We start from the raw sequence: 25,172 nt of genomic DNA, 5'->3' as shown, positions 1-25,172 counted from the left end.
TATTGGGAAGAAAGAGCTTCCACAATCAGTAACCCGTGCCTGCCTTCTCCCCATGCTCCTTGATTCCGCTAATCCCAAGAGTTCGATCTAACTCTCTTTTAAATTCATCCAGTGAATTGGCCTCCACTGCCTTCTGTGCCAGAGAATTCCACAAATTCACAACTCTCTGGGTGAAAAAGTGTTTTCTCATAATTTTAAATGGCCTCCCCTTAATTCTTAGACTGTGTCTGAGGAATGATTCAGCAATCACACCAAGCATGGACATATCTTCTTCTTCTTGCGTATGGCGTGCACAGCCTAAAGTTGCAGGACAACTTGTTCTATTTGATCTCATTTGATTGTGCACACCAGGCTGATTGCATTCGTCGAAACAGGGCGGACCCCTTGAAGATTGTAATCTCCCACCCCCATAGACATATGATTGGGTCAAACGGCATCTGTGGAGAAAAGGGGTGACCAATGCTTCAGGTGATGACACTGTATGTAGACTGAGAATGGAGTTGGGAGATAGGCAGTATAAAGGAGTGGTAGGGAAGTGCAGGACAGGGACTGGTGGGTGGAACTAATTGAGGCGGGGGGGGTGATGGGCAGATGGAGCGGGGGGAGTAAGTTTTGAGACAGATTCATTGCTTAAATCAATATATTTTAATCCTATACTGCCCCGTATCTTGTCTGTATTCACTCATCAGTAATTGCCAATCCCCAAGTTTCCTTCATTTAAAATTGTGTTAAAATACCTTTATGTTCTCATCCTTCCCTTTCTGTATAACTAATCTTACAACATTTCGAAGGATTAGACATTCCTACAATTTTAGTTTCTTGTGCATCTCCAGCTCTTCTCCTAACGTTGGTGTCTTCTCTTTCAGACATTGTTGGCCCAATACTGAAGAATTCCCTTCCTAACGTTCCCTGCCCACCCTTAGGAACCTTCTTAAAACCATTTCCTTGGACGAAGCTTTTAGTAACCTTCCCTAATATCATTTTCTTTGTCTCGATTATTACCCGAGTTCCTGTGAAACAAAGAGAATTTTCAATACAAAGAAAAAAACCTGAGATAAAAAACACAGGGTGGCACAGCTGGTAGCTACTGCCACACAGCGCTAGGCCCGGGTACAATCCTGATCTCTGTTGCTCTCTGTGCAGAGTTTGCACGTTCTCTCAGTGACCATGTGGGCTTCCTCCCACATCCCAAAGACGTATGGGTATGTAGATTGTAGACACAAAAAGGTGGAGTAACTCAGCGGGACAGGCAGCATCTCTGGAGATAAGGAATGGGTGACCCTTCTTCAGACTTGTAACCTCCAGGTTTGTAGGTTAATTGGCCTTTGTAAAATTGCCCTGAGTGTGTGTGTGTGGGATAATATTGAACTAATGTGAAAGGTGATCACTGGTCGGTGTGGACTCGGTGGACCGATGAGCCCGTTTCCATGCTGTGTCTCTAAAAAAAAGTTTCGTTTTTAAAAAACATTAAAACAAGTGCATAAATGCAAGCTATTTTATTAGTATGCTGATGATTAACAATTGCACCATTCTGGGAAGTGTCAGATAAAAGAATGGTAATATTAACTTCATAGGTCAGATAGATTTATTACAAACATGCCATTACATTCAACATTCAAAGTTTGAAGAGATTATTGTGCCTTAAGCAGCAAAGTGACAAAGACCAAAAGATACCAATTTGATAGCATTCCTGCACCTGGCTTTTATTGCAGGTTTAAAACTCTGCACATGTGCTAAATTCACCATTCATTCTGAGGTATGCATATAAAATAATTGTTTGAGCATCTATATTATAAAGTGAGCAGGGTCGATATAACCATACAAAATATAAAAAATCCAATCAATACCGGCTCCATGTGTTGTCTGTCGTCAGCGTCCCCCACTGCCAGGGTGAGGAAATGAAAACCAGAGGAACAACACTTCCTATTCTGCTGCGTCGTCAACAACCCAAACACCATGAAGACTGAATTCTCCAATTTCAAGGAATCCACACTCCCGTTCCTGTCTCCTCCTACCTATCCAGGTCCTTTCACGCACACACTCGTTTACCCATCTTACCCCCTAGACCCCTACTTTGTTTTTTGCCCTCCCCACATTCCTCCCACTGGATCCCTTTATGCCCCAACTGTCCAGCACTCGCCTCTCTCCGTACTCCCATCAAAGCTAGTCATTGGGACTAGCTTAGCTGGACATCTTGGTCAGCATGGATAAGTTGGGTCGAAGGGCCTGATTCCATGCTGTATGACGCTATCTGCCACCTACCCTCCCTATTCTGTTCCACTCTTTATCTTCCTTCCTATCGGACTGCAGAATCTGCAGCCTTTTGTTCCCCACTCATCTCCCATCCTCTGTTGCTACCTCCACCTTTTTCCCCCCACTTGACTGTTACCTGCCAATCCACCTGTCCTCAAATGTTACCACCTATTACTTGCTAACCTGCCCCACACTCTACCCCCCCGCCCCACACCTTTTTAAACTGGCAACTTCCCCAATACTCAGTCTGAAGAAGGGTCTCGACCCACGACCATTTTCTCCAAGGATGCTGCCGACCAGCTGAGTTACTTAAGCACTTTGTGTCCGTTCCCCAATACTCTTTTTAAATGAAGGGTCTTGACCTAAAATGTTGCCTGTTGATGTCCCTAGATTGATGCTGCCTGACCCACGAGTTCCTCGAGCAGCTCTCCTAGTTCAGCTACAAATTCCACCATCTGCTGTCTCTTGCACCTCTGAAGGAAAATAAGCTGGGTGTTGGAGATTGAAGATAAAAACAGAAATTGCTTCAAATACCATAAGTTAAGCAGCATTTGTGGACAGAGAAACAAGGTTAATATTTCAGGTCAATTCCCTTTTATAAGAAACCTTTCTGAATCAGCTGAGCCTATGCATGGCAGTAGATAAAATAGGAAAACTGAAACTTCCTAGGGGTTTTTCAAGGTTAAATATTCAAAGTTGGGTGGAGTAGCAGAAACTGTCAGAGATGTTTATTTGAAAGCTTTGAAACAAAACAATTGCTTTTGCCATTTTATGTAGTTGAGTCCTGCAATAAACAGAATATCATGTGCATATACATTTATTTTCCACGGAAGCTGCAGAGCTGCACATGTTGTGCTTCATGGTGAAGCATCCAGTTATCCAGACCCAAATGCAGATTGCATTTGTAATTCTGAATACTCGTTTGTTTTTGTCATTATTTCGTACTCATTATTTTCACATGAAACTGTACCAGGCACTTCCCGATATGGAAGAATTGTAGACCGAAATCTAAAAGTAAAATGAAAATAACATTAACAACTGCTCAATTTTAAGAAAACTTGGTTATAATACAACCAGAAAGAAAAGAAAAACACATTAAGCCCCTCCAATCCAGTCAATGCTATGCTTTTTCCATCCAACTGCAAACTGCTTTCATATGAGAGAGGTATAAAAGCAGAGAGAGCAAACAATAGCCCATTTTTGATAAAGCTCTGAGAACATGCTTGCAATTTATTTTAAATTATCAAACATGTTCATGTATGGTTGAGGCACATTCCCATGAGGAGCAAAGGAAGAAAAACAAATATAGACCTCCATGGATGGCAAGAGATTTAGAAGAAGGTAAACTGGAAATAGTAGAGAAGATTTATGTGGATGTTGCCTCGTGGGACTGAGCTTTAGGGAGACGTTGGGAAGGTTAGGACTTTATTCCTTGGAGCGCAGGAGGCTGAGGGTGATCTTATAGAGGTGTATAAAATAATGAGGGGAATAGATAGGGTGAATGCACAGAGTATTTTACCCAGGGTAAAGGAATCAAAACAAGAGGACATATGTTTAAGATGAGAGGGGCAAGATTAAATACAAACCTGAGGGGCAACTTTTTCACTCAGAGGATGGTGCGTATATGGAACAAGCTGCCAGAGGAGGTAGTTGAGGCAGATACCATAACAGCTTTAAAAAAACTTGTAGTTATATGGATAGGAATATTTTAGAGGTATATGAGCCAAACACAGGCAAAGAGAACTGGCTTAGATGGGGCATCTTGGTCAGCATGGATGAGTTGGGCCAAAGAGCATGTTTTGTGGTGTATGACACTATAAAGCAAATAAAACTAGATTATGATAAGTGTCGGAAATACCAATGTGAACCGGACTAATTAAAAATGAGTCACAATGAAAATTAAAATGAGAGGTAAGAGAGTATAAGAAAAATGATTAGATGCCTACATAAATAAGATTGTGTAGGCATAAATAGAAGAGCAATAGATCAGGAAGTGGAACCTATTCACAACAAAGATGGGAACCTGCTCGTGGGTGCCTCGATGATACCTGCTAGCTTCATCAACGTGCATAATAATGAACGTAATAATGAAAAAGGAGATGGTTGAGACACTAGATGCGTTAAAATTTGATGTCATTACCTACAAAATTAATTCAATCTTTAGTTAAACCCTGCCTTTTGAAAAACTAATTTCTTATTTTTAATCAAACTGCCTGCAAAATAAGTATGACTAAAACTGGTTTGATCATGATTGAGAAATCCTTGGCACTATCTCAATAATCTTTCTCGTGTGGATACATTTTAATGCACAGATAAGTGGGCAGGAGAGTCTGAAGTGTTCGAAATCTGTAGGTCAGACACAGATTACACAGAAACAGGCTCAACACACTAACCGTGCACCTTTACTTCCTCATAGGTCAAATATGCTTAAGATTCCATGTCACTCAAGGGAGAATGACTGAGAGGATTGCAGATATTGCAATGAAATAGGAACACGTGGTGGTGAATTTGTCATCTGCCCTAAAACCACCAGCTAGTTTTTCTCTAGGATCTGCACATTTGGTAACTAACCATGCAAGTTCCACTTCCCAATTGTTGTGACAGCTGCTTTTAAAACTGAAGTGAGCTGGAAATGCGGAGAAGAGCCGCGAGGCTGATCCTTAAAGTCAGGGATCTGGTGCCGGTGTAACTCAGCAGATTGGGCAGAGAGCATGGATAGCAGCATCTGGAGAGCATGGATAGGTGACATTTCGGGTCGAGACCCTTCTTCAGACTCAGACTGGTTTGTGCTGATAGATGGGGAATCTTGGGCTATTCAGTTGAGAGGTGATAAGAGTCAAAGAATGATACAGAGTGGGAACAGACCCTTTGGCCCAGCTTGTCCACACCAGCCAACATGTCCCAGCTACACTAGTCCCACCTGCCTGTGTTTGGACCAAATCCCTCCAAACCAATCCTATCCATGTACCTGTCTACATGAATTGTGCTTCCACCCATACTTTGCCGTGATTGTGAAGCTCTGCACTGGTTTTCCTGCCCTCCTCATATGACCATATTACAGATGAGCAAGTCCACTGATAAATCTATTGAAAGAGAACTAAACTCGTTTTATAGAGGCATCCATGTGTTTTTTAAATAATTCCATGAATTTTCCCTTCATTAATCTATTCTATCTATTGATAACACTTTGGGAAAGGAAGAATTTCCTGGAATGAGGCATTTCATTAATTAGCTAGTTTAACCCATAAAGTCCAGTCAGTTCCCACAGTTTGATCTGAATAATATTCTAGGTTTGTTCACTTTAACCTCCCAGACTTGTATCTCATCTGAAAAGCCCATGTTTCCCCATCTTTCCTCACAAATCAGATCCCTAACTTTGGGATAAGTCCTGCAGTCCTTCTCTACACCGCTTCCCACTTCTAAACTGTCCTTGTTATTGAGTAATCAAAACAGGCAGAAATGTAAAAAGTATAATCCTTACTGCAAATCCATGATATTCTTTGTTTGGAGCTTTATAGCACACATCTCTTTGACTCTAGACACAAAACGCTGGAGCAACTCAGTGTGACAGGCGGCATTTCTGGAGAGAAGGAACGGGCGACGCCTCGGGTCGAGACCCTGAAAGGTCGCCCATTCCTTCCCTCCAGAGATGCTGCCTGACCCGCTGAGTTGCTCCAGCGCTTTGTGTCTATCTTCAGTGTAGGTCAGCATCTACAGTTCCTCCCTCAACATCTTTTTGACTCTGTTGACTGAAGGCTTGGAATGTTTGTTCAGCATCGTCTTTTAAGTGAAAGAGTCACTCATACAACAAATAAATGGGTCCTTTGGCCCACCATGCCATCGCTAACTTTTTGCCCATCTGCACTAATTCCATTTGCCTGCATTACATCTATATCTTGCGACGGTAACACATACATCCAGAATACAATTTACGTATATGTTACAACATTTACAAGTCACAGCTTGATCATATTTTTATTGTACATGCTATAAAAAGTACGGGCAGAGTCCGAGTGGAATGCTTTTCAGTCTCAGGAGGTTCCTGTAGGACACAGCAGCCAGTTGGCCTTCAGTCTGCAACTCAGGATATGTACAAAGCTAGAGTTAAGGGTCCACACATTACAAAAGAACAGGGAATGGAAAGTAATAGTAGGAATGTGAAAATGTAACCAAGGAGTCCAAAAACAATAACTCATATTTATCTACAATCTCTAACACTATAAATTTTTGCATTTTGGGAAATAAATATATGCAAAAATTATAAGAGGCAGTGTAAAGATTCAATTAACGTACTATGTTTTAAGGGGAAACACAAGGGACTGCAAATGCTGGAATCTTAAACAAAACACAAAGTTTTGGAGGAACTCAGTGGGTTAGGCAATATCTGGGGAGGGAATAGATGGGAGACATTTTATATTGCTGGATTGAAATGCTGAAATAAATAAATACATTCAGTCTGTGGAGATGATCATGAATAAGAGTTTTTCACAGAGAAACATATATAAGCATGGACTGCAATTCCCAAAACTCAAATTAAATCCCCAACACTCCATGTGATAAAAATGGAATCGGATTTTTAAACTGGCGTGGGTTAAAGATGAATCTATAGTAATGAAGTAAAAGAATACCTACCTTGTAAAGTCATATGTGTGCTCTGGAAAACAAAAAGTTCAATTAGAATCTGAGAGCAATTGACTCCATTAAATATAAAGTTCTTTACAACAAAACAATAATCATCAAACATCGGAAATAAGATGAAATTCAATCAACACAGGAAAACAAAGTATTTGAGAGACATAGGAAATTTATCAGCTTGAATTTTCAGATAATAATAATAGCATACGGGTATTTCGCAGCACAGAACTTTTCACTCTCTCGGTTACATCACATTTAGGGCAGTGTGGCAGATATAACACAATGGCAACTGGCTGCTATCTTGTAAAATGCTCATGGAAACCGTAGGCTCTCATGAACCCAATATAATCAACATCAAGTGCAAAAGAAATTGAAGATAAGTTTGGAGACACACACAGTGTGTGCTAATATCATAAGATACCGGATTCCCATGCAAGTTCAATACTGCCCATAAAGTGGCAGGAGACAACATTCAGAATTCCAACCACCTTAAAGTGAAAGCCTTTCTGATTTTTGAAAAAGTATTCAGCATCATCACTTGTTACACCCATGTTAGTCCTGACCACTGTGCCTTCTCACTCTCTGCGCTCCTTCCCTCACAGCCGCGAACTGGACTCCTCCAAAACCCTTGGGATGCTTTTGTAGTGTCAATGGTAGCAGGACTAAGACATGTGATCAACCGCATTGTGTTCATTTCAGATCACCATGACAAAGACTGTATTTATAGTAACAAACATAAATCATTGCATTGTGCTTCAAACTATATTAGCAGAAAAAATCATTGGAAGGTAAGTGATGTGGAATTCTCCTGGGCATTAATGAGCAGCAGGAAACCCCGTCCACTGCCAACTCAAATCAGAAGATCGCAGGTCTGTGGTCTGCTATTTCCTACTGGACATAGGTCAAAAGGCCCACAATAGACAATAGACAATAGGTGCAGGAGTAGGCCATTCGGCCCTTCGAGCCAGCACTGCCATTCGATGTGATCATGGCAGATCATCCCCAATCAGTACCCCGTTCCTGCCTTCTCCCCATATCCCCTGACTCCGCTATCTTTAAGAGCCCTACCTAGCTCTCTCTTGAAAGTATCCAGAGAACTGGCCTCCACTGCCCTCTGAGGCAGAGAATTCCACAGACTCACAACTCTCTGTGAGAAAAAGTGTTTCCTCGTCTCCGTTCTAAATGGCTTGCCCCTTATTCTTAATGTGCCACTGGATGTAGTTGAGCTTTACTACTAACCATATAACAATAACAGCACGGAAACAGGCCATCTCGGCCCTACAAGTCCGTGCCGAACAACTTTTTACCCTTAGTCCCACCTGCCTGCACTCATACCATAACCCTCCATTCCCATGGCATGTTAAGAAAATATCTCACATTGAGTTTTCTCCTCCTGCATGTTGTCCATCCTCTCCTGAGGTGCCTATGGCTGAGTATGATTTCATGAAAGAGGTCAGCTTTCCCTGGTGGCTATTTTTTTATTGTTAAGGGTGGACACTGAGTAACAGATAGGGGGCATTGCTTGAGCAGTTAATATCCCTCGGGATATTAATATGTCGCGGGGGGGGGGGTGACTCCTGTATGGTCGTGAGTAGTGACCAAAAGTGTCGTACCTTTTTCTGGTCGCCTCTGGATTTTCAACATTTTGAAAATTTTCGGCGACATGCTCGTCGAAAAAAATCGCATAAATGGAACAGGCCCTTAACAGTTAACTCAGTATTAATAAACCAGAATGTGTTTTTATCAGTAATTTAGTAAGTAACCTTCACTTTTACCTGGTTTTGCTCTTTTCCTGTACAAAATGAAGACAATGATAGCAGAAAAAAGGAGCACGGTGAGAATAATTGTCATAACAAACACCCAAATTGGGATGTTTGCACTTCCGAATCCTAGAGTAGAGAATCACAGTAATTAATGGCATACATTCACATGGAGATACCCAAAAGATTTTTAACATATACACAAAATTAATTTTATATATAGTAGTGGTCTATCTACCCCATTTTCCACATCATTTTCAAAGTATGATGTAAATGAATAGCTCAAATTTCAAAGGAGGAATTTCTGATTGCTAAATGGTGTTCAGAGCTATTGTCAGTGTAATCAAGGGGTCCAATGAGAAGAATCTCATGGAACTTGACCAAAAGCATTCTTGCTTGTTAAAGAGAGATTTTCAAAATAAATTTAGACAGGATTATTTTAAGAGAAGTGCCATTCAGTAGCTTCTGCTAGTAATTTGGTTTCCATAGTCATGGTCACATTTTCATGGTCTTGCCTGAACCTCATTACTAGATAGTTAAAATATTATTTACAAACATATACCAAAGGAAAAGAATAATCAGATACTTATTATGTACTTTCCATAATTAATCAATCATATTAATTAATTATTTTCATCAACATGTTAAGAGTGTTTGTTTTTTTATTTAGTCTAGCCATTTGGGTTTTAGAAAGGCAGGGCAAGATTTCAAAGTGTTGCTTTTGAATATTTCTAATATTTATGTTATTTACAACTTTGACCGAGTTGTAATTGTCAACAGACCAAAGCCTTGATGTCCACATGATTGCAAATCTGCACATAACTGGCAGGTATTCAGATAATCTACCGTCACTTGAAAAATATGCAGAGACACACATATCATACAAATTCAAATAATGAATTTGGTATCTGAAATTTTCCAGGAGCTTCTTGGACACTCTTCCACTAATCACTTGGTTGCATGTGATACCTGACTATTTTTTTCTTCTGTTGTTGAGAAAGGCCACAGATAAACCCATAATCAGTCATTCTTCTTTAGTCGCACTTATGTTGTGGGTGTTACTGGCAAAGGAAATCATCTTGATAAGGGATAGTGTGCCATTATCTTGTACAGTCTGTCTGGCTCAGTAAGGAATTCTAATAATCCTCCACGCATCTCTCGATGGATTTCTTGGTGCCATATGTATGATACATAGGTAAGAAAAGTTCATCCCAGTTAGAATTACTAGCATTGCTCTCTCATCCTCTTCTTCTTCCTCCAGGCAATCAGGAATGAAAGCATAGTGCATCTAGATGTTTTACTGGAGCAGTGGAAAATCTTGTTACCCATGATCTGGGGCAAATAAAGCTTCACAAAACAAAACTGCCAAAAAACTAAAAATATTACACATAAATAAGTTCCAAATAAAAAAAACATTGTTCTTCCTTTGAACACCGACTCCTGGTCAGCCTAGAAAATGTCCAGCCCAATATACTGTTTAATGGAGGCAAACCAAGTGTATTCTTTAACGTGGAACCAGGGATTACCTCTGTTGATGTTCATTACCCGTTGCAGTAATATTGAAGGTATTACATTTTTTTGTGCAACTGTACTTTGGGCCACTCTTCACAATGGATAGAAACGCACTGAAAATGGTCTTTCCTCAATTATATATACTTATGGTGCAGTTCAGTGGTGAACAAATGTTACCTGTCAGAAAAGGCATTAAACTGGTGCTCCTTTAGCTCTCTCACCATTTGCAAAAGATCCCAAGCTTATGAGGGTGGCATAAGGTCATAAGTGATAGGAGCGGAATTAGGCCATTCGGCCCATGAAGTCTGCTCCATCATTCAATCATGGCTGATCTATCTCTCCCTCCTAAATCCATTCTCCTGCCTTCTCTCCATAACCCCGACACCCTTACTAATCAAGAATCTATATCTGACTTAAAAATGTCCATTGACATGGCCTGCACAGCCTTTTGTGGCAAAGAATTCCAGATTCACCACCGTCTGATTAAAGAAAATCCTCATCTTCCTAAAGGAACGTCCTTTAATTCGGAGGTTATGACCTCTAGTCTTAGATTCTAAAATTTGTGGAGGATTTTCTAAATCTTGACAACAGGAGCCAAGCTTGGTGTAAGACACCACCTATGTATTTCTCCCTTTACGAGAGGAAAGAGTAAAATTCAACAAATGTGTTGTTACTGCCCTCTGTTGTTCATTATCAACTACAACCCAGGAATAACCCGAATTAATCCATTAAAGTACATTAAGTACTAAATACTTTAGAGATAAATATAGACCATTATTTCAAGATTCAGATACAAATCATTGATGGAGTAGTCTTCCATCCAGGAATTAGGAATTTCTGATGTGGCAAAAACACAAATTATTGCGATTGTCCAAATTAAATTTTGAAAAAACCGATACTGTTTGAAACTACAGATAAAACATTCTAAACTTACCAATGACAGAAACAGGGTTCAGATCAGCTGGAGGTCCAGTGGAAAGTAATGCTAGGGAAATAACCAGCAAAATGTTGATTATTTCTGAGCCAGAGATTTATCTTTGTATATGAAAATGCAACTTAATAGTGAATATAGACATTGTGTTTAAAAAAAATTGTCCCGCATATCTCTCCTAAAATTTGCCATTCTCACCCAGGAGCAATGCCCTCCAGACTTTGACATTTCCAACCTGGGAGCAAGGTTCTGACTGTCTATGCCTATCATAATTATATATACTTCTATTGATCAGCTGCAGTGTCAAGCATTATATCAAACGTTTGTTTAACATGCATTTGGCACATCTCTAAAATTATTAGCACGTAAGGTGAGTATTAAGGATGGTGATATCAGCGGATGAGCATCTGTGAGCTCCCAATAAAATTATTTTTCAGATATTGCAGAGGCCAATAGAATGATCGTGAGAGGAGAACAACAGACAACTAGAATCATTCAGTTTTCAGTCTCTCATGTTACCTGCAGTAACTTTGGCCACTAACAAAGCTACTACAGTGATACCAATAGGCTGCCAACAAACCATATCACAAAGCAGTGTAACCAGGTGACAATTATAGTGGAATAACTCAATTGGTGAATTATTACTGCCCTCTGTTGTTCATCATTATTTAATAATGATAAACCATTTCACAGACTTACCTAAATTGTAGCTAAGTTGCAGCCAAAGCAGAGAATGTGCAGAATAATTATACTTAGTTCATGCATTGCTGTAATTTGCTGGCATTGGGGAGGAGGAAGTATCTTAATACCTGAGTGACAACTATTTAATCCTTTAATATTATCAAAACCTCTTCAAACCCATCACAGACTCATGCGCAACTTTTTTTTGTTGATATTGCATTGCTGTACTAATCTTTGCATATTGTACTGACTACCTGTTAGATGGCCGTTATTTTTTTTATTTCATTAAAATCTTTCATTAAGTTACTTATTGATTATAATTAAGGGGACCACTGACATTCATGTTAAAGAGCAACAATTGACTGTTAGGGAAATGGCCATTCATTTCTCTTTTAGGACTAATTTTACTCCTTAAGATGCTGGTTCTGCATTAATATACTGACTATACAGGGCTCCCATGCACTGGAACATCACAGATTTAATGCACGTTAAGTTTTAAACAATGCTGGTCTTCTTTGCAAATGCAAGCATATCACCCCAATCTGAGTGAAAAAACAAACATTGCTTAGCATTTAGTGACTTGGAATATTGTGTTCAGTTTTAGTCATCCTGCTGTAGGAAATATGCCATTAAACTGGAAAGAGGGCAGAGAAGACTCATGAGGATCTTGCCAGGACTCGAGGACCTGAGCTATAGGGAGAGGTTAGGCAGTCTAGTAATAAAGTTAATTAAACTATAAACTTACCACTTATTGGACGGGTAATCAGACTAGTTGGAGGTTCAGTGGAAAGAATTGCTGGGGAAATAATCAGCAAAATGTTAGAGACAGTGATTTATCCTTGTATATGATAATACAATCTCAGTGTATATATGTATCCATGATCAGCAGCAATAAGGCAAGCATTATATCAAAAGTCTGTTTAACCTGCATTTAACATGCAACTTTAATGTTGGCGTTCAAGAGACTTTGAATAGGACATGGGAGTGGAAGGATCTTGCAGGCAGATAAGAGTTGGTCTTGACATCATGTCCAGCACAGACATTGTGGGCTGAAGGGGCTGTTTCTGTGATGAACTGTTCTATATTCTATTAGTGCACGATTAGAAACAAGGGTTTGTGATATTAGTCTTGACTCTAAATGTCACCTATTCCTTTTCTCCAGAGATGCTGAGTTACTCCAGCTTTTTGTGTCTATCTTCGGTTTAACCCTGCATCTGCAGTTCTTTCCTGCACTATTCTACAGTCTGTCAGATTTCCAGTTGTTCTTTCCCTCATTTACCTCCACACAAACCTTTCCCCAACCAGCATCCCACTTTCTCTGACTCTTCTCAACCCATATCTGAATGTTATGCAAGTAATGACTGCATCATATTCTGAGCAATTGTACAATCAGTCCACATCAGGATACAGAAAAGTGAAAGGCTTGGATAGAGTGGATGTGGAGAGGATGTTTCTACTAGTGGGAGAGTCTCATTGCCTCAGAATTACAGGACATTCTTTTAAGAATGAGATGAGGAGGAATTTCTTTAATCAGAGAGTGGTGAATCAGTGGAATTCTTTCCCACAGAAGGCTGTGGAGCAAAATCAGTGGATATATTTAAAGCAGAGATTGATAGATTCTTGATTAGTACGGGTGTCAGAGGTTATGGGGAGAAGGTAGGAGAATGGGGTTAGGAGGGAGAGATAGGTCAGCCGTGATTGGATGGCAGAGTAGACGATGGGCTGAATGGCCTAATTCTACCCCTATCACTTATGATCTATGACATCCCCACTTCTAGAAGGAATTTCATTGAGAAAGCAGCCAAGGATTGTTGGGCCTGGGAATCCCTGCAGCAAACCTGACACTGGACTGATCGACTACCAGCAACTCTAACCAACTTCCTGTTTGTAACGTATAATTGCAACCTTTGGAGGATTTGTCCTTTGACATACACCGACTTCATCCATTTCACCACTAACTTCCATCCGGCACTCAAATACACCTGTACCATTTCCGACATCTCCCTACCGTTTCTAGACCTCACTATTCTGCAGTCTATCTCCATCGCAGTTCACAGACTACTGGCAGACATCTACTATAAACCCACTGACTACCATGGCTATCTGGACTACACTTCTTCCCACCCTGCTTCCTGTAAGGACTCCATCCCCTACTCCCAATTCTTCCGTCTACGCCGCATCTGCACCCAGGATGAGGTGTTCCAAAACAGGGCATCGGAGATGTCCTCATTCTTTAGGTTCCCCTCTTCTACTATACATGAGGCTCTCACCAGGGTCTCTTCTATACCCCGTAACTTTGCTCTCAATCCCCATCTCCCCACTCGTAACAAGGGCAGAGTCCTCCCTGTCCTCACCTTCCACCCTACCAGCCGTCACATACAACAAATAATCCTCTGACATTTTCGACACCTCCAACTGGATAATGTTATTTCTGGCCAAATTGGAGATGCCAGGACACTAAAACTGAGTAAAGGCTTCTGTGCTGCTATGCCATTTGATCAATTTAAATGTGCCTTTTGCAGAACTGGGACAAGCTGCAGAGTGGTGCCAGTTGGTCTGTGGCCCAGATAAGAGTTGCAGGGAAAGAATGGGACCTGCAGATTCTTACAATTAGGTGTAAATTGCATGAAACTGATTGGGTGAATGCAAACCAGACATTGTATATAATGTTGCAAAGCTTTAGTAGATGTTGATTGGGTTAAGTGTTGAGCCTTGTCTGGGTTTCTTGAATATCCAGGCACATGTTGCATAATTCATCTCTGTTAACTTGCATCTAGAAACTTCGTCAGATACATTGTATTGGTTACTGTATTATTGGGTTAGGGAAATGTCTATCATGTACTGTGTTGGTCAATATCTGTTATTGGACTGTATAGAGACTACCCCCATATGGTTTGGCCCCTCAAGGTTCGGGGACATATAAAAGGTAGCTCCCACGAGGTCCGATGTTGATCTTCTAGAAGAACGCTTGGGACTGCGTGACCTTCTGGAGAGACTCTGCTTGCACGAGGCTAAAGGGTTTGGACAAGCAGATATACAAGGATCAAACCCGCGGTGGTTAGGTATAGTAGTGGGGAACTATTATTGTGTTTTTCCAAAATAAAGTTTACTTGCGCAAGTGCTTGAGTCAGTATTTTATTGACTGAAACTAGACTGGGGGGTGGTGGGTAGCTTAGAACGAGCTATTTACAATCCCACCACTGGCCACATCTTCCCATCTCCTCTCCTTTCGGCTTTCCGCAGAGACCTCTCCCTCCGTAACTCCCTGGTCAATTCGTCCATTCCCACCCTAACCACCCCCTCTCCTGCCACTTTCCCTTGCAACCTCAGGAAATGCTACACTTGTCGCTTTACCTCCCCCCTTGACTCCATCCAAGGACCCAAGCAGTCTTTCCAGGTGCAGCAGAGGTTCACCTGCACCTCCTGCAACCTCATCTATTGCATCCGCTGCTCTAGGTGTCAGCTGCTCTACATCGGCTTGGTGATCGCGTCGCCCAACACCTCCGCTCAGTTTGCAATAACCAACCTGATCTCCCGGTGGCTCAGCACTTCAACTCTCCCTCCCATTCCGAATCCGACCTTTCTATCCTGGGCCTCTCCTCCATGGCCAGAGTGAGTCCCACCGTAAATTGGAGGAGCAGCACCTCATATCTCGCTTGGGCAGTTTACACCCCAGCGGTATGAACATTAACCTCTCCAATTTTAGGTAGTCGGTGCTTTCTCCTTCTTTCCCCTCCCCTTCCCAGCTCTCCCACAGCCCAATGCCTCCGCCTCTTTCTTTCTCCTTTCCGCCCCCCTACCTCAACATCAGTCTGAAGAAGGGTCTCAACCCAAAACGTTGCCTATTTCCTTCGCTCTATAGATGCTGCCTCACCCGCCGAGTTTCTCCAGCATTTTTGTCTACCTTCGATTTTCCAGCATCTGCAGTTCCTTCTTAAACATATCACAAAGCAGTGTAACCAGGTTACAATTATAGTGGAATAACTCAATTGGTGAATTATTACTGCCCTCTGCTGTTCATCATTATTTAATAATGATAAATCATTTCACAGACTTACCTAAATTGTAGCTAAGTTGCAGCCAAAGCAGAGAATGTGCAGAATAATTATACTTAGTTCATGCATTGCTGTAATTTGCTGGCATTGAGGAGGAGGAAGTATCTTAAAACCTGAGTGACAACTATTTAATCCTTTAAAATTATCAAATTATCAAAACCTCTTCAAACCCATCACAGTGTCAAGCACAACTTTTTTTGTTGATATTGCATTGCTGTACTAATCTTTGCATATTGTACTGACTACCTGTTAGATGGCTGTTATTTTTTTAATTTCATTAAAATCTTTCATTAAGTTATTTATTGATTATAATTAGGGGGACCACTGACATTCATGTTAAAGAGCAACAATTAACTGTCATGGAAATGGCCATTCATTTCTCTTTTAGGACTAATTTTACTCCTTAAGATGCTGGTTCTGCATTAATATAATGACTATACAGGGCTCCCATGCACTGGAACATCACATATTTAATGCACGTTAAGTTTTAAACAATGCTGGTCTTCTTTGCAAATGCAAGCATATCACCCCAATCTGAGTGAAAAAACAAACATTGCTTAACATTTAGTGACTTGGAATATTGTGTTCAGTTTTAGTCATCCTGCTGTAGGAAAGATGCCATTAAACTGAAAAGAGGGCAGAGAAGACTCACGAGGACCTTGCCAGGACTCAAGGACCTGAGCTATAGGGAGAGGTTAGGCAGTCTAGTAATAAAATTAATTAAACTATAAACTTACCACTTATTGGATGGATATTCAGACTAGTTGGAGGTTCAGTGGAAAGAATTGCTGGGGAAATAATCAGAAAAATGTTAGACAGTGATTTATCCTTGTATATGATAATACAATCTCAGTGTATATATGTAACCATGATCAGCAGCAATAAGGCAAGCATTATATCAAAAGTCTGTTTAACCTGCATTTAACATGCAACTTTACTTTGGGCAGTTCCAAGAGACTTTGAATAGGATATGGGAATTGAAGGCTCTGACAGGCAGATAAGAGTTGGTCTTGACTTCATGTTCAGCACAGACATTGTGGGCTGAAGGGCCTGCTCCCATGATGCACTGTTCTAAATTCTATCCGTGCATGATTAGAAACAAGGATTTAGGATATTAGCAGATGAACATTTTTCGACATATTATATTCTAGATGTAGAAAAAGTATCTGAGAGAGGAAAATACCTAATGTAATGTAATCAACCGCAATAATTTCTGCCCTTATTGCCACCATAATTTACACCATAGGCTGCAAAATAATGCAAGTCACTCTGCAATATTAACGAGTAAAGCCCCTGTCCCACTTAGGAAACCTGAACGGAAAGCTCTGGTGACCATGCCTGCGACCCAAGGTTTCCATGAGGTCGCTGGAGGTTTTGGTCACTCACCTGGAAAGCCTCGAGCAGGATCAACCGAAGCGTGAGCTGCATTTACCGACCGCACACACAAACACATCGCGAAGGTCGACGCGATGATGAGGAAGGTAAATGGCTGTCAGAGAGCACGGTGAGTCCTTTAGAGAGCGCGTGGGGGGGGAGAGAGAAGGTGAGAGAAGCAGAGAGAGGGGAGGAGAAAGGGGGGGTTGGAGGAGTGGAGACAGTTTTAAGAAGTTTAATGAAGTTTAGCGGGCATTTTACCTACCCGTGGGTCTTCTCGGTCGTGAAACTCCAATGTGCCAATCAAAATGGCCGATCAGCAAAGGAGATAGCCTTCGACTGCCTGTAAGTAAATAGCAACCCCACTCCACTGGCTTCGACGAAACCAGGGGCGGAAAACCCGGGGGGGGCCAGAGGGGACACGTCCCCTCCATGTTTTGAGAGGTGGGGGCATCCCCCCCAAGTTTTTGTAATCCGGATTTTTAAATCCTGTGATCGAGGGCGCCAATTGGAGGAGTGAGACGTCGGTCGGCAGGCAATGGGGGCGGGACATGATTCAGCGCGATGATTGGAGGAGGGTGGAGTGGGGGGGTGGGACCGAGGATAGAGCGCGGTGATTGGAGGAGGGAGACGTGACACAGACCTGCGCTTCATCCGCAGCCAGGATGATCCCGGCCGGGTCTCCGGGCTGTCCTGTCCCGTCCCCTCCCGAGTGCCCCCCCCCCCCCCCGCGGGTGGCCAGAGAGGTCGGCAGCAAAGATCCACCGCTATAGGATCTTGGATCTTTGGTTGCAGTCAGACGGGCCAGCGCAGAGAAGTAGCGCTAAACCCAGCTAACTCTGCCTGTTCCTCCCGCCAGGTGAGCTTACAACGCTTCCTGGACTTGCGGGAAATATGGCCAGCACGGAGAAGCTGCGCTGGTGTCCCGTCAGTCCAGACAGGGCTGTAATTAACTCGGTGAGACAGGCAGAGTTGAGCTGCATTTAGCGTGGATTGAGCCTCCGAAGCCTCGCGCGCGTGTATGTGTGCGCGCGTGTATGTGTGCACGCATGCGCGCGTGGCCGCCAAAAAATTGTGTCTCCCGTCCCCTCCATGTTTTGATAGCGAGTTCCGCTCTTGGACCAAACGGCAACCTATTTTTAGTTGAGTTTTGATCATGTTGAAACAACCTGGAAGTAACCTCAATCACAAGGAAACCACTTTCGACCATTAGGGAGAGTGACCAAAACCTCCGGCGACCTCATGGAAACCTTGGGTCGCGGGCAAGGTCACCAGAGGTTTCCGAAGTGGGACAGGGGCTTAAGAATCTTAATTTCCGCATCAATTTGAAACCAGCACCACGATTGTAGAGAACTACAGAATTGGCTCCAGGAAGAAAATACACAGTGCTCTATGATGCTACTTCCTAAATGATCGAGGGCTATTGTGTACTTAAGCAAAACCTTCATCATTTTAAATAAAGACAAACATGTTTGAATATTGAGTGAATTAGTCTGCGTCACTTTAATGCTGAATTTTCTATTCATCCAATTACATTTAATCATTTAATCACCCTATTCTACAGCCTAAAATAGACACAAAAACCTGGAATCACTCAGCGGGTCAGACAGCATCTCTGGAGAAAAGGAATAGGTGACGTTTTGGGTCAAGACCCATCTTCAGACAGCTACACAGCTATAGGGAGAGGTTAGGCAAACTAGGATATAAACTTACCACTTGTTGGATGGGTATACCAAGTAGCTGGAGGTCCAGTGGGAAGTATTTCTGGGGAAATAATCAGCAAAATGTTAGAGATGGTGATTTATCCTTGTAAGTGAAAATACAATCTGGCAGTGCATATATGTAACCATGATCAGCAGCAATAAGGCAAGCATTATAACAAAAGTCTGTTTAACCTGCATTTAACATGCAACTTTAATGTTGGCGTTCAAGAGACTTTGAATAGGACATGGGAATGGAAGGATCTTGCAGGCAGATAAGAGTTGGTCTTGACATCATGTTCAGCACAGACATTGTGGGCTGAAGGGCCTGTTTCTGTGATGAACTGTTCTATATTCTATTAGTGCACGATTAGAAACAAGGGTTTGTGATGTTAGTCTTGACCCTAAATGTAACCTATTCATTTTCTCCAGAGATGCTGTTTGACCTGCTGAATTACTCCAGCTTTTATATGTCTATCTTCGGTTTAACCCTGCATCTGCAGTTCCTTCCTGCACTATTCTAGTCTGTCAGATTTCCAGTTTGTTCTTTCCCTCATTTACCTCCACACAAACCTTTCCCCAACCAGCATCCCACTTTCTCTGACTCTTCTCAACCCATATCTGAATGTTATGCAAGTAATGACTGCATCATATTCTGAGCAATTGTACAATCAGTCCACATCAGGATACAGAAAAGTGAAAGGCTTGGATAGAGTGGATGGGGAGAGGATGTTTTCCACTAGTGGGAGAGTCTCATTGCCTCAGAATTACAGGACATTCTTTTAGGAATGAGATGAGGAGGAATTTCTTTAGTCAGAGGGTGGTGAATCAGTGGAATTCTTTAGCACAGAAGGCTATGGAGCAAAGTCAGTGGAAATATTTATTGATAGATTATTGATTAGTACGGGTGCCAGAGGTTATGGGGAGAAGGTAGAAGAATGGGATTAGGAGGAAGAGATGGATCAGCCATGATTGGAAGGCAGAGTAAACGATGGGCTGAATGGCTTAATTCTACCCCTATCACTTATGATCTATGACATCCCCACTTCTGGAAGGAATTTCATTGATAGAGCAGCCGAGGATTGTTGGGCCTGGGAATCCCTGCAGCAAACCTGACACTAGACTGATCGACTACCAGCAACTCAAACCATCTTCCTGTTTGTAACGTATAATTGCAAATGTTGGAGGATTTGTCCTTTGACATACACTGACTTCAGTCTAACAAGGGCTCATTGATGCTAGTCAGTCAATGAATCCTTTATTCAAGGGCAGTCACTCTTCCACTCTCTCTGGAATTCAGCACTTTGGTTCATCATAGGATCAAGGCTGTGATGAAGTCTGGAGTTGAGCAAAGATCATAGCAGACATCAGAGAACAAGATAATGGTGATTAAGTGTGCACTTGAAAGAACTCTCGATTACACCCTGAGCTTTGCTGATGATTCAGAGTAGGCTGACTGGCAGATAGTTGGACATGTCCTATTTGTATCATTGTTTTCCTGGAAAATGGCAGTGTAACTGGAACTTAAGAAGCATTGGGCAATTTTCTGGCTAAATGTACATATTTGATTTTTGTATTGTCACCAATTCCCAGATCCATCCAACAAAATCAACAGATTCTTAATTTACTTAAACACTTTTGTTCGCATTCTCGTCCATGCCACTATTACAGCCCAATTATTCTTGATCTGTGATCTTTCTCCATATTTCCTCATCTAATACCCACTGACTATTGGGGAGGCCTGCGGAACAATCCCATTAAAATTACCATTCACTTCTTATTTCTCAATTCTACCCAAATAGCCTGACTGAACAATCCCCTAGGTGGCATTTGTACCAGGGAACATTGAGTTGCAATGAGTTGCAATGCAATGATTGCATTGAGTTGCAAGTCTTGTCCCTTCCTCAGCCATGTTTCTGTAATAGCTAGAATATCCCAGTCCCATGTACCTATCCATGACCCGAGTTTACCTGCCTTAACAAGCAATTTAACCCAAGCCTTTCCTTGGTCCGTGACATGCCTGCCCTGTCTAGTGAACATGCTCTCTTTAATTTCTGTATTTACTTCAACCTTCTCCTCTGCCTTTAAAGAGAAGGATAATAATGTCACGCGCATCTATAGAATTATAAAAATCATTTTACCACTGGTAGAGAAGATGTCGGAAAACTGGTCAACTGGAAATGTGGTGGTAGGAATATCTGGAAAGATGATGGGTAAACTTTAAAGACAAGAGTTTTATGTTACTGTGTCAAAATAAAAGTGAACAATGAATCGAGTACAAATTGATTCAGGACACATGTATAACAACAGTCTGCTTAATTAATGCAAAGAAGCACAAACTGTGGCTCAACTCTGCCTGTCCCGCCGGGTTAACCGACAGCCCTGGACTGACGGGACAGCGGCCCGGTGCAGGAGTTTGCGCTTCTTCTCCATGCTGGTTGTAAGCCTGTGACGCCACTGCAACAGGCCGCCACTGCAGCAGCTCAGTTGCCGAGAATGTTCATCGCGAATGACCTTTGACAAATCCCATGATTCCTTGCATTTTTCAGAATACCTAAATGGCTTATTATGGACACTTAAGTGTAGAGCTCATACATTAGTGAATTGGGATGTATGAGGTACCAGGGCATTTTGTTCTGCATTGTAAGAAACACATAGTGTGATATTTATTTCCTGAATTAAGAGAAAAATGCCAGATGTGGGCATTCAGTTTTAATCCTCTGAAATCCACAGCATTAATTTCTGATTGCAGTTTTACAACTGTAGTTAGTACTAACATGCTGCAAGAAAATCCAAGTCACTTTGCAGCATAAACGACTATTTTAATTCACCACTCAAGATGCAACTCGCACCATTAACAATAGTGATTACCTGATAGAGCTATGTGCAGTACATAAAATCGATACAGGATTTTGAATGCTATTAGACGAGCAAGCTACTTCTAATTATCTGGGCCTTTGGGTACTTTATCAAGGTTATGTAGTTGGATGTGTTGGATAACAAAACTATATTAAACAAGCATAAATTTTAATTTTAATTTCACCTTGCAGCTTTAATATTTTCCATTAGTTGCTCCTTTTCGATCAGATCTATTCTGCTTATTCCTTTCATGCCCCCAAAACATCTCAGCCCTCCAGCCTGAAAACCAATCTGCTCTCTCCATAACACAACTTCACTTTTACAAAGCTCTGTACGAGCTTTAAAATGGCCACGTTTCAGTTTTGATGAAAGGACAATGACCTGAACCTTTTTCTTCCTCAACAGAAGCTGCCTGTTCAATTGACTGTTTCCAAGAATTTGCTGAGTAGATTTCAAATTTCATTTGGATGATATGAATGTCACCGGACATGAATCGTTAATTGTTGTTGAGAAGATAATGGTGAGCTACTTTCTTGAATTGCTGCAGTCCATCTGATGAAATTACTTTTATAATCCTGTTGAGTGTTCCAGGATTTTGAACCAGTGAAGATAAAGGACCAGTGGTGTATTCCAAGTTTGTTCATCACTGAAGTTCCATCCACACTCCTTTGCTGCATTTTATACTTGTGGCCTGTGCTCTGTCTAGTGAAGGGAAGCTGTGGCTGTTGGTGTTCCCATCTGTCACCTTGGTCATTATTTCAAGAATAATGTCAAGAGCATTATTTAATCCTCTCCACGAGAGTCATAGTCATACAGCACATAAAAAAGGCCCTTTGGGCCAACTTGTCCATGCCGATCATCAAGATGCCCCATCTAAGATAATCCCATTTGCCTGTGTTAGCCCATATCCCTGGAAATTTATCGTATCTATGAGCCTGTCCAAGTATTTTACATGCTACTTCTTCTAGCAGCTCATTCTATATACCCACCACCCTTTGAGAAAATTGTTGCCCCTCTAGTTCTCGTTTCCCCTACTTGAGTAAAAGATTCTTTGCATTCACTTTATCCATTCACCTCGTGATAATATACAACTATGACCACCCCTCAGCCTTCTGTGCACCAAGTTCTAGTCTTCCCAACCTCTCCCTGAAGCTCAGGCCCTCAAGTCCTGGCAATATTCTCATACATCTTCTCTCTTTCCACATTAATGACATCCTCCCTCTGGCAGATCGACCAAAACTAAACACAATACTCCAAATGTGGCCTCATCAACATCTTATACAACTGTAACTTGACGTCACAACTTTTATACTCGATGGGTAATGTACCGAAAGCCTTCTTTACCACCCGATCTATCTGTGACACCACTTACAGGGAACTATGCACTTGTCCATCCAGGCAAATATAAAAGAGCAGAATGGTGCAAAAGATTGTTGAACAATCTGAAGTAATGGAAAAAAAAACACTTATGTGCAGCAATGGACTAACCAAATAATATAAGGGTTAAGAGTGAGAGTATGCGGTAACACCCCCTGTAAGAGGGTGTGAAAGAGGTGATTGGTTCAGGAGCATCATAACAGCGGAGAAGAAGCTGTTCTTAAGTCTGGACGTCCAAGCTTTCAAGCTCTTGTACCTTCCCCCAAATGCTAGAAAAAGGGAAAGGGTATGGCCAGGGTGGCAGACATTCTTGATGACCTTTCAGGAATTCATATGCAAGGTAATTCACTCAATGTAATATTGTTTCACGTTATACTGATTGCTGTTTTGTTGAATGCGTATTTAAGTGCAATATCAACTATAAACATAAATAAACACTAATTCATACTTGGGTAAGTAATAATCCACATATACAGTAATTCAGTTTATGTAGGTCAGATCAATTTTAAAATCTATTGGCAACCGCTGTGAATCAATAATTTTAAAGGTTATCATATTTTTAAGCAAGCCATGTCAACATGTTTAATTATTGGTTTTTGAAAGGAATAGTCAAAAAGATCACTTACATCTTACAACTATTAAAGTGACACCCAAACTTGATTTTGTTCCATTTAATCCATCACTGGACTGCCACTTTACTCTGCAAGTGTAAGTTCCTCGATCGCCGTAGGCCAGGTTTTTCAGGACAAGTGAAACATCTCCAGGACTGTTATTAATATTGAGTTTGCCCCGATTGGTGGAAAGTGGAATATAATCTGATCCTTCAACTCTATGTATAAGAACTTTGCGTGTATTAAAGAACCAAATGACTTCTGTAACAGTGTACTGAGCAGACGGCATGTAGATACAAGGAACGGTGGCTGATTTTCTCAGCTGCCCGGTCACCTTCTCGGGAACTATTAGTTTAATAGAATCACCTGTAAAATAAATGGAGAATAGTAAATTAGAGTTTGCGTTTCACTTGAAAGGGAATAGATAGGGTAAATGCAGAGAGTCTTTTACCCAGAGAAATCAAGAACTAGAGGACACATGTTGAAAATGAGGGAGGAAAGATTTAATAGGGATCTGAGGAGCAACTTATTTTTTTAACACAAAGGATGGTAGGTATATGGAATGAGCTGCCAAAAGAAGTAGTTGAGGGAGGTACTGTCTACAATCTTGTAAAAACATTTGAACAAGTCCAAGGATTGGATAAGTTTAGAAGGATTTAGGCCAAACGCAGGCAGGTGGGACTAGTGTTGATGGGCCATGTGCTCGGTGTGGACAAGGGGCCTGTTTCCACACTGTATGACGATGACTCTGAGTATCTTGGAGAATTATTCGTCAGTTGCGTAATTGTACTGTATCGTTTGGTTCAAATTAAGTGCTCTACTGATACAAAATCACCCATGTAGCAATCAATGAAACCACTGGACAATAATGCAAATTAGACACTGCCATTTTAGGGGCATACATTCAAAAACAATGAACTCAATTTTGACAAGCTTGTATTTCTGTTTCATGTGAGAACTTTGAGGATAATATTCCATCTCCTTTAAACATAATTGACACAAACCATAACATTTACCATATCTTCTATATCCTTTTTCTACATACCTCATACATACACAGAAGGTAATAGGCATGGAATTTTCATTCATTTTTCACTGGGTTTAGTTTGAAATTCATTTCATATTCACAATGATTTTCTCTTGCTTCTCTTTGATGTTTCAAATATCAAGACATTCACTATCATTTGCCAGTCATAACTTCAACATTATTTTTGCAAGAGTTATTACAGGTATTGGGAATTGCTTCATTGCAATTTGTGTTCCATGCATCTTTCTTGCCTCTCCTGTTGCTACAATGCTGAATGTCCATTTTAGTTTTCTCACCCACCATTTTCAGGAACTACTCTTCTTGGTTATTTGGGGAAGGGCAGCATTTATTACTATCTCTAATTATTCTTGAAAATATTGGGGTTAGCTACATTTTC

At 41.3% G+C, this 25,172-nt stretch overlaps 1 protein-coding gene across 1 annotated transcript in view; it reads right to left on the bottom strand.

The window, feature by feature from the left end:
* Positions 1-1,481: 1,481 nt before the first annotated feature.
* The window catches only part of vsig4 (V-set and immunoglobulin domain containing 4), a 115,623-nt gene continuing 91,932 nt past the window's right edge, over positions 1,482-25,172 (bottom strand). The window contains exons 4-12 of the mRNA XM_033030700.1: positions 23,764-24,114; positions 21,043-21,099; positions 18,915-18,965; positions 16,565-16,615; positions 12,518-12,568; positions 11,095-11,145; positions 8,664-8,777; positions 6,886-6,907; positions 1,482-3,261 (exon numbers count right to left, since the gene is read on the bottom strand). Coding sequence (XP_032886591.1) covers positions 3,129-3,261; positions 6,886-6,907; positions 8,664-8,777; positions 11,095-11,145; positions 12,518-12,568; positions 16,565-16,615; positions 18,915-18,965; positions 21,043-21,099; positions 23,764-24,114 — 881 coding nt within the window. The 3' untranslated portion in view covers positions 1,482-3,128. The remainder of the gene's footprint in view (positions 3,262-6,885; positions 6,908-8,663; positions 8,778-11,094; positions 11,146-12,517; positions 12,569-16,564; positions 16,616-18,914; positions 18,966-21,042; positions 21,100-23,763; positions 24,115-25,172) is intronic.

The sequence above is a fragment of the Amblyraja radiata genome, chromosome 12 (assembly GCF_010909765.2).
Source record: "Amblyraja radiata isolate CabotCenter1 chromosome 12, sAmbRad1.1.pri, whole genome shotgun sequence".
Taxonomy (NCBI): domain Eukaryota; kingdom Metazoa; phylum Chordata; class Chondrichthyes; order Rajiformes; family Rajidae; genus Amblyraja; species Amblyraja radiata.
This window is presented reverse-complemented; position numbering and strand designations above follow the sequence as displayed.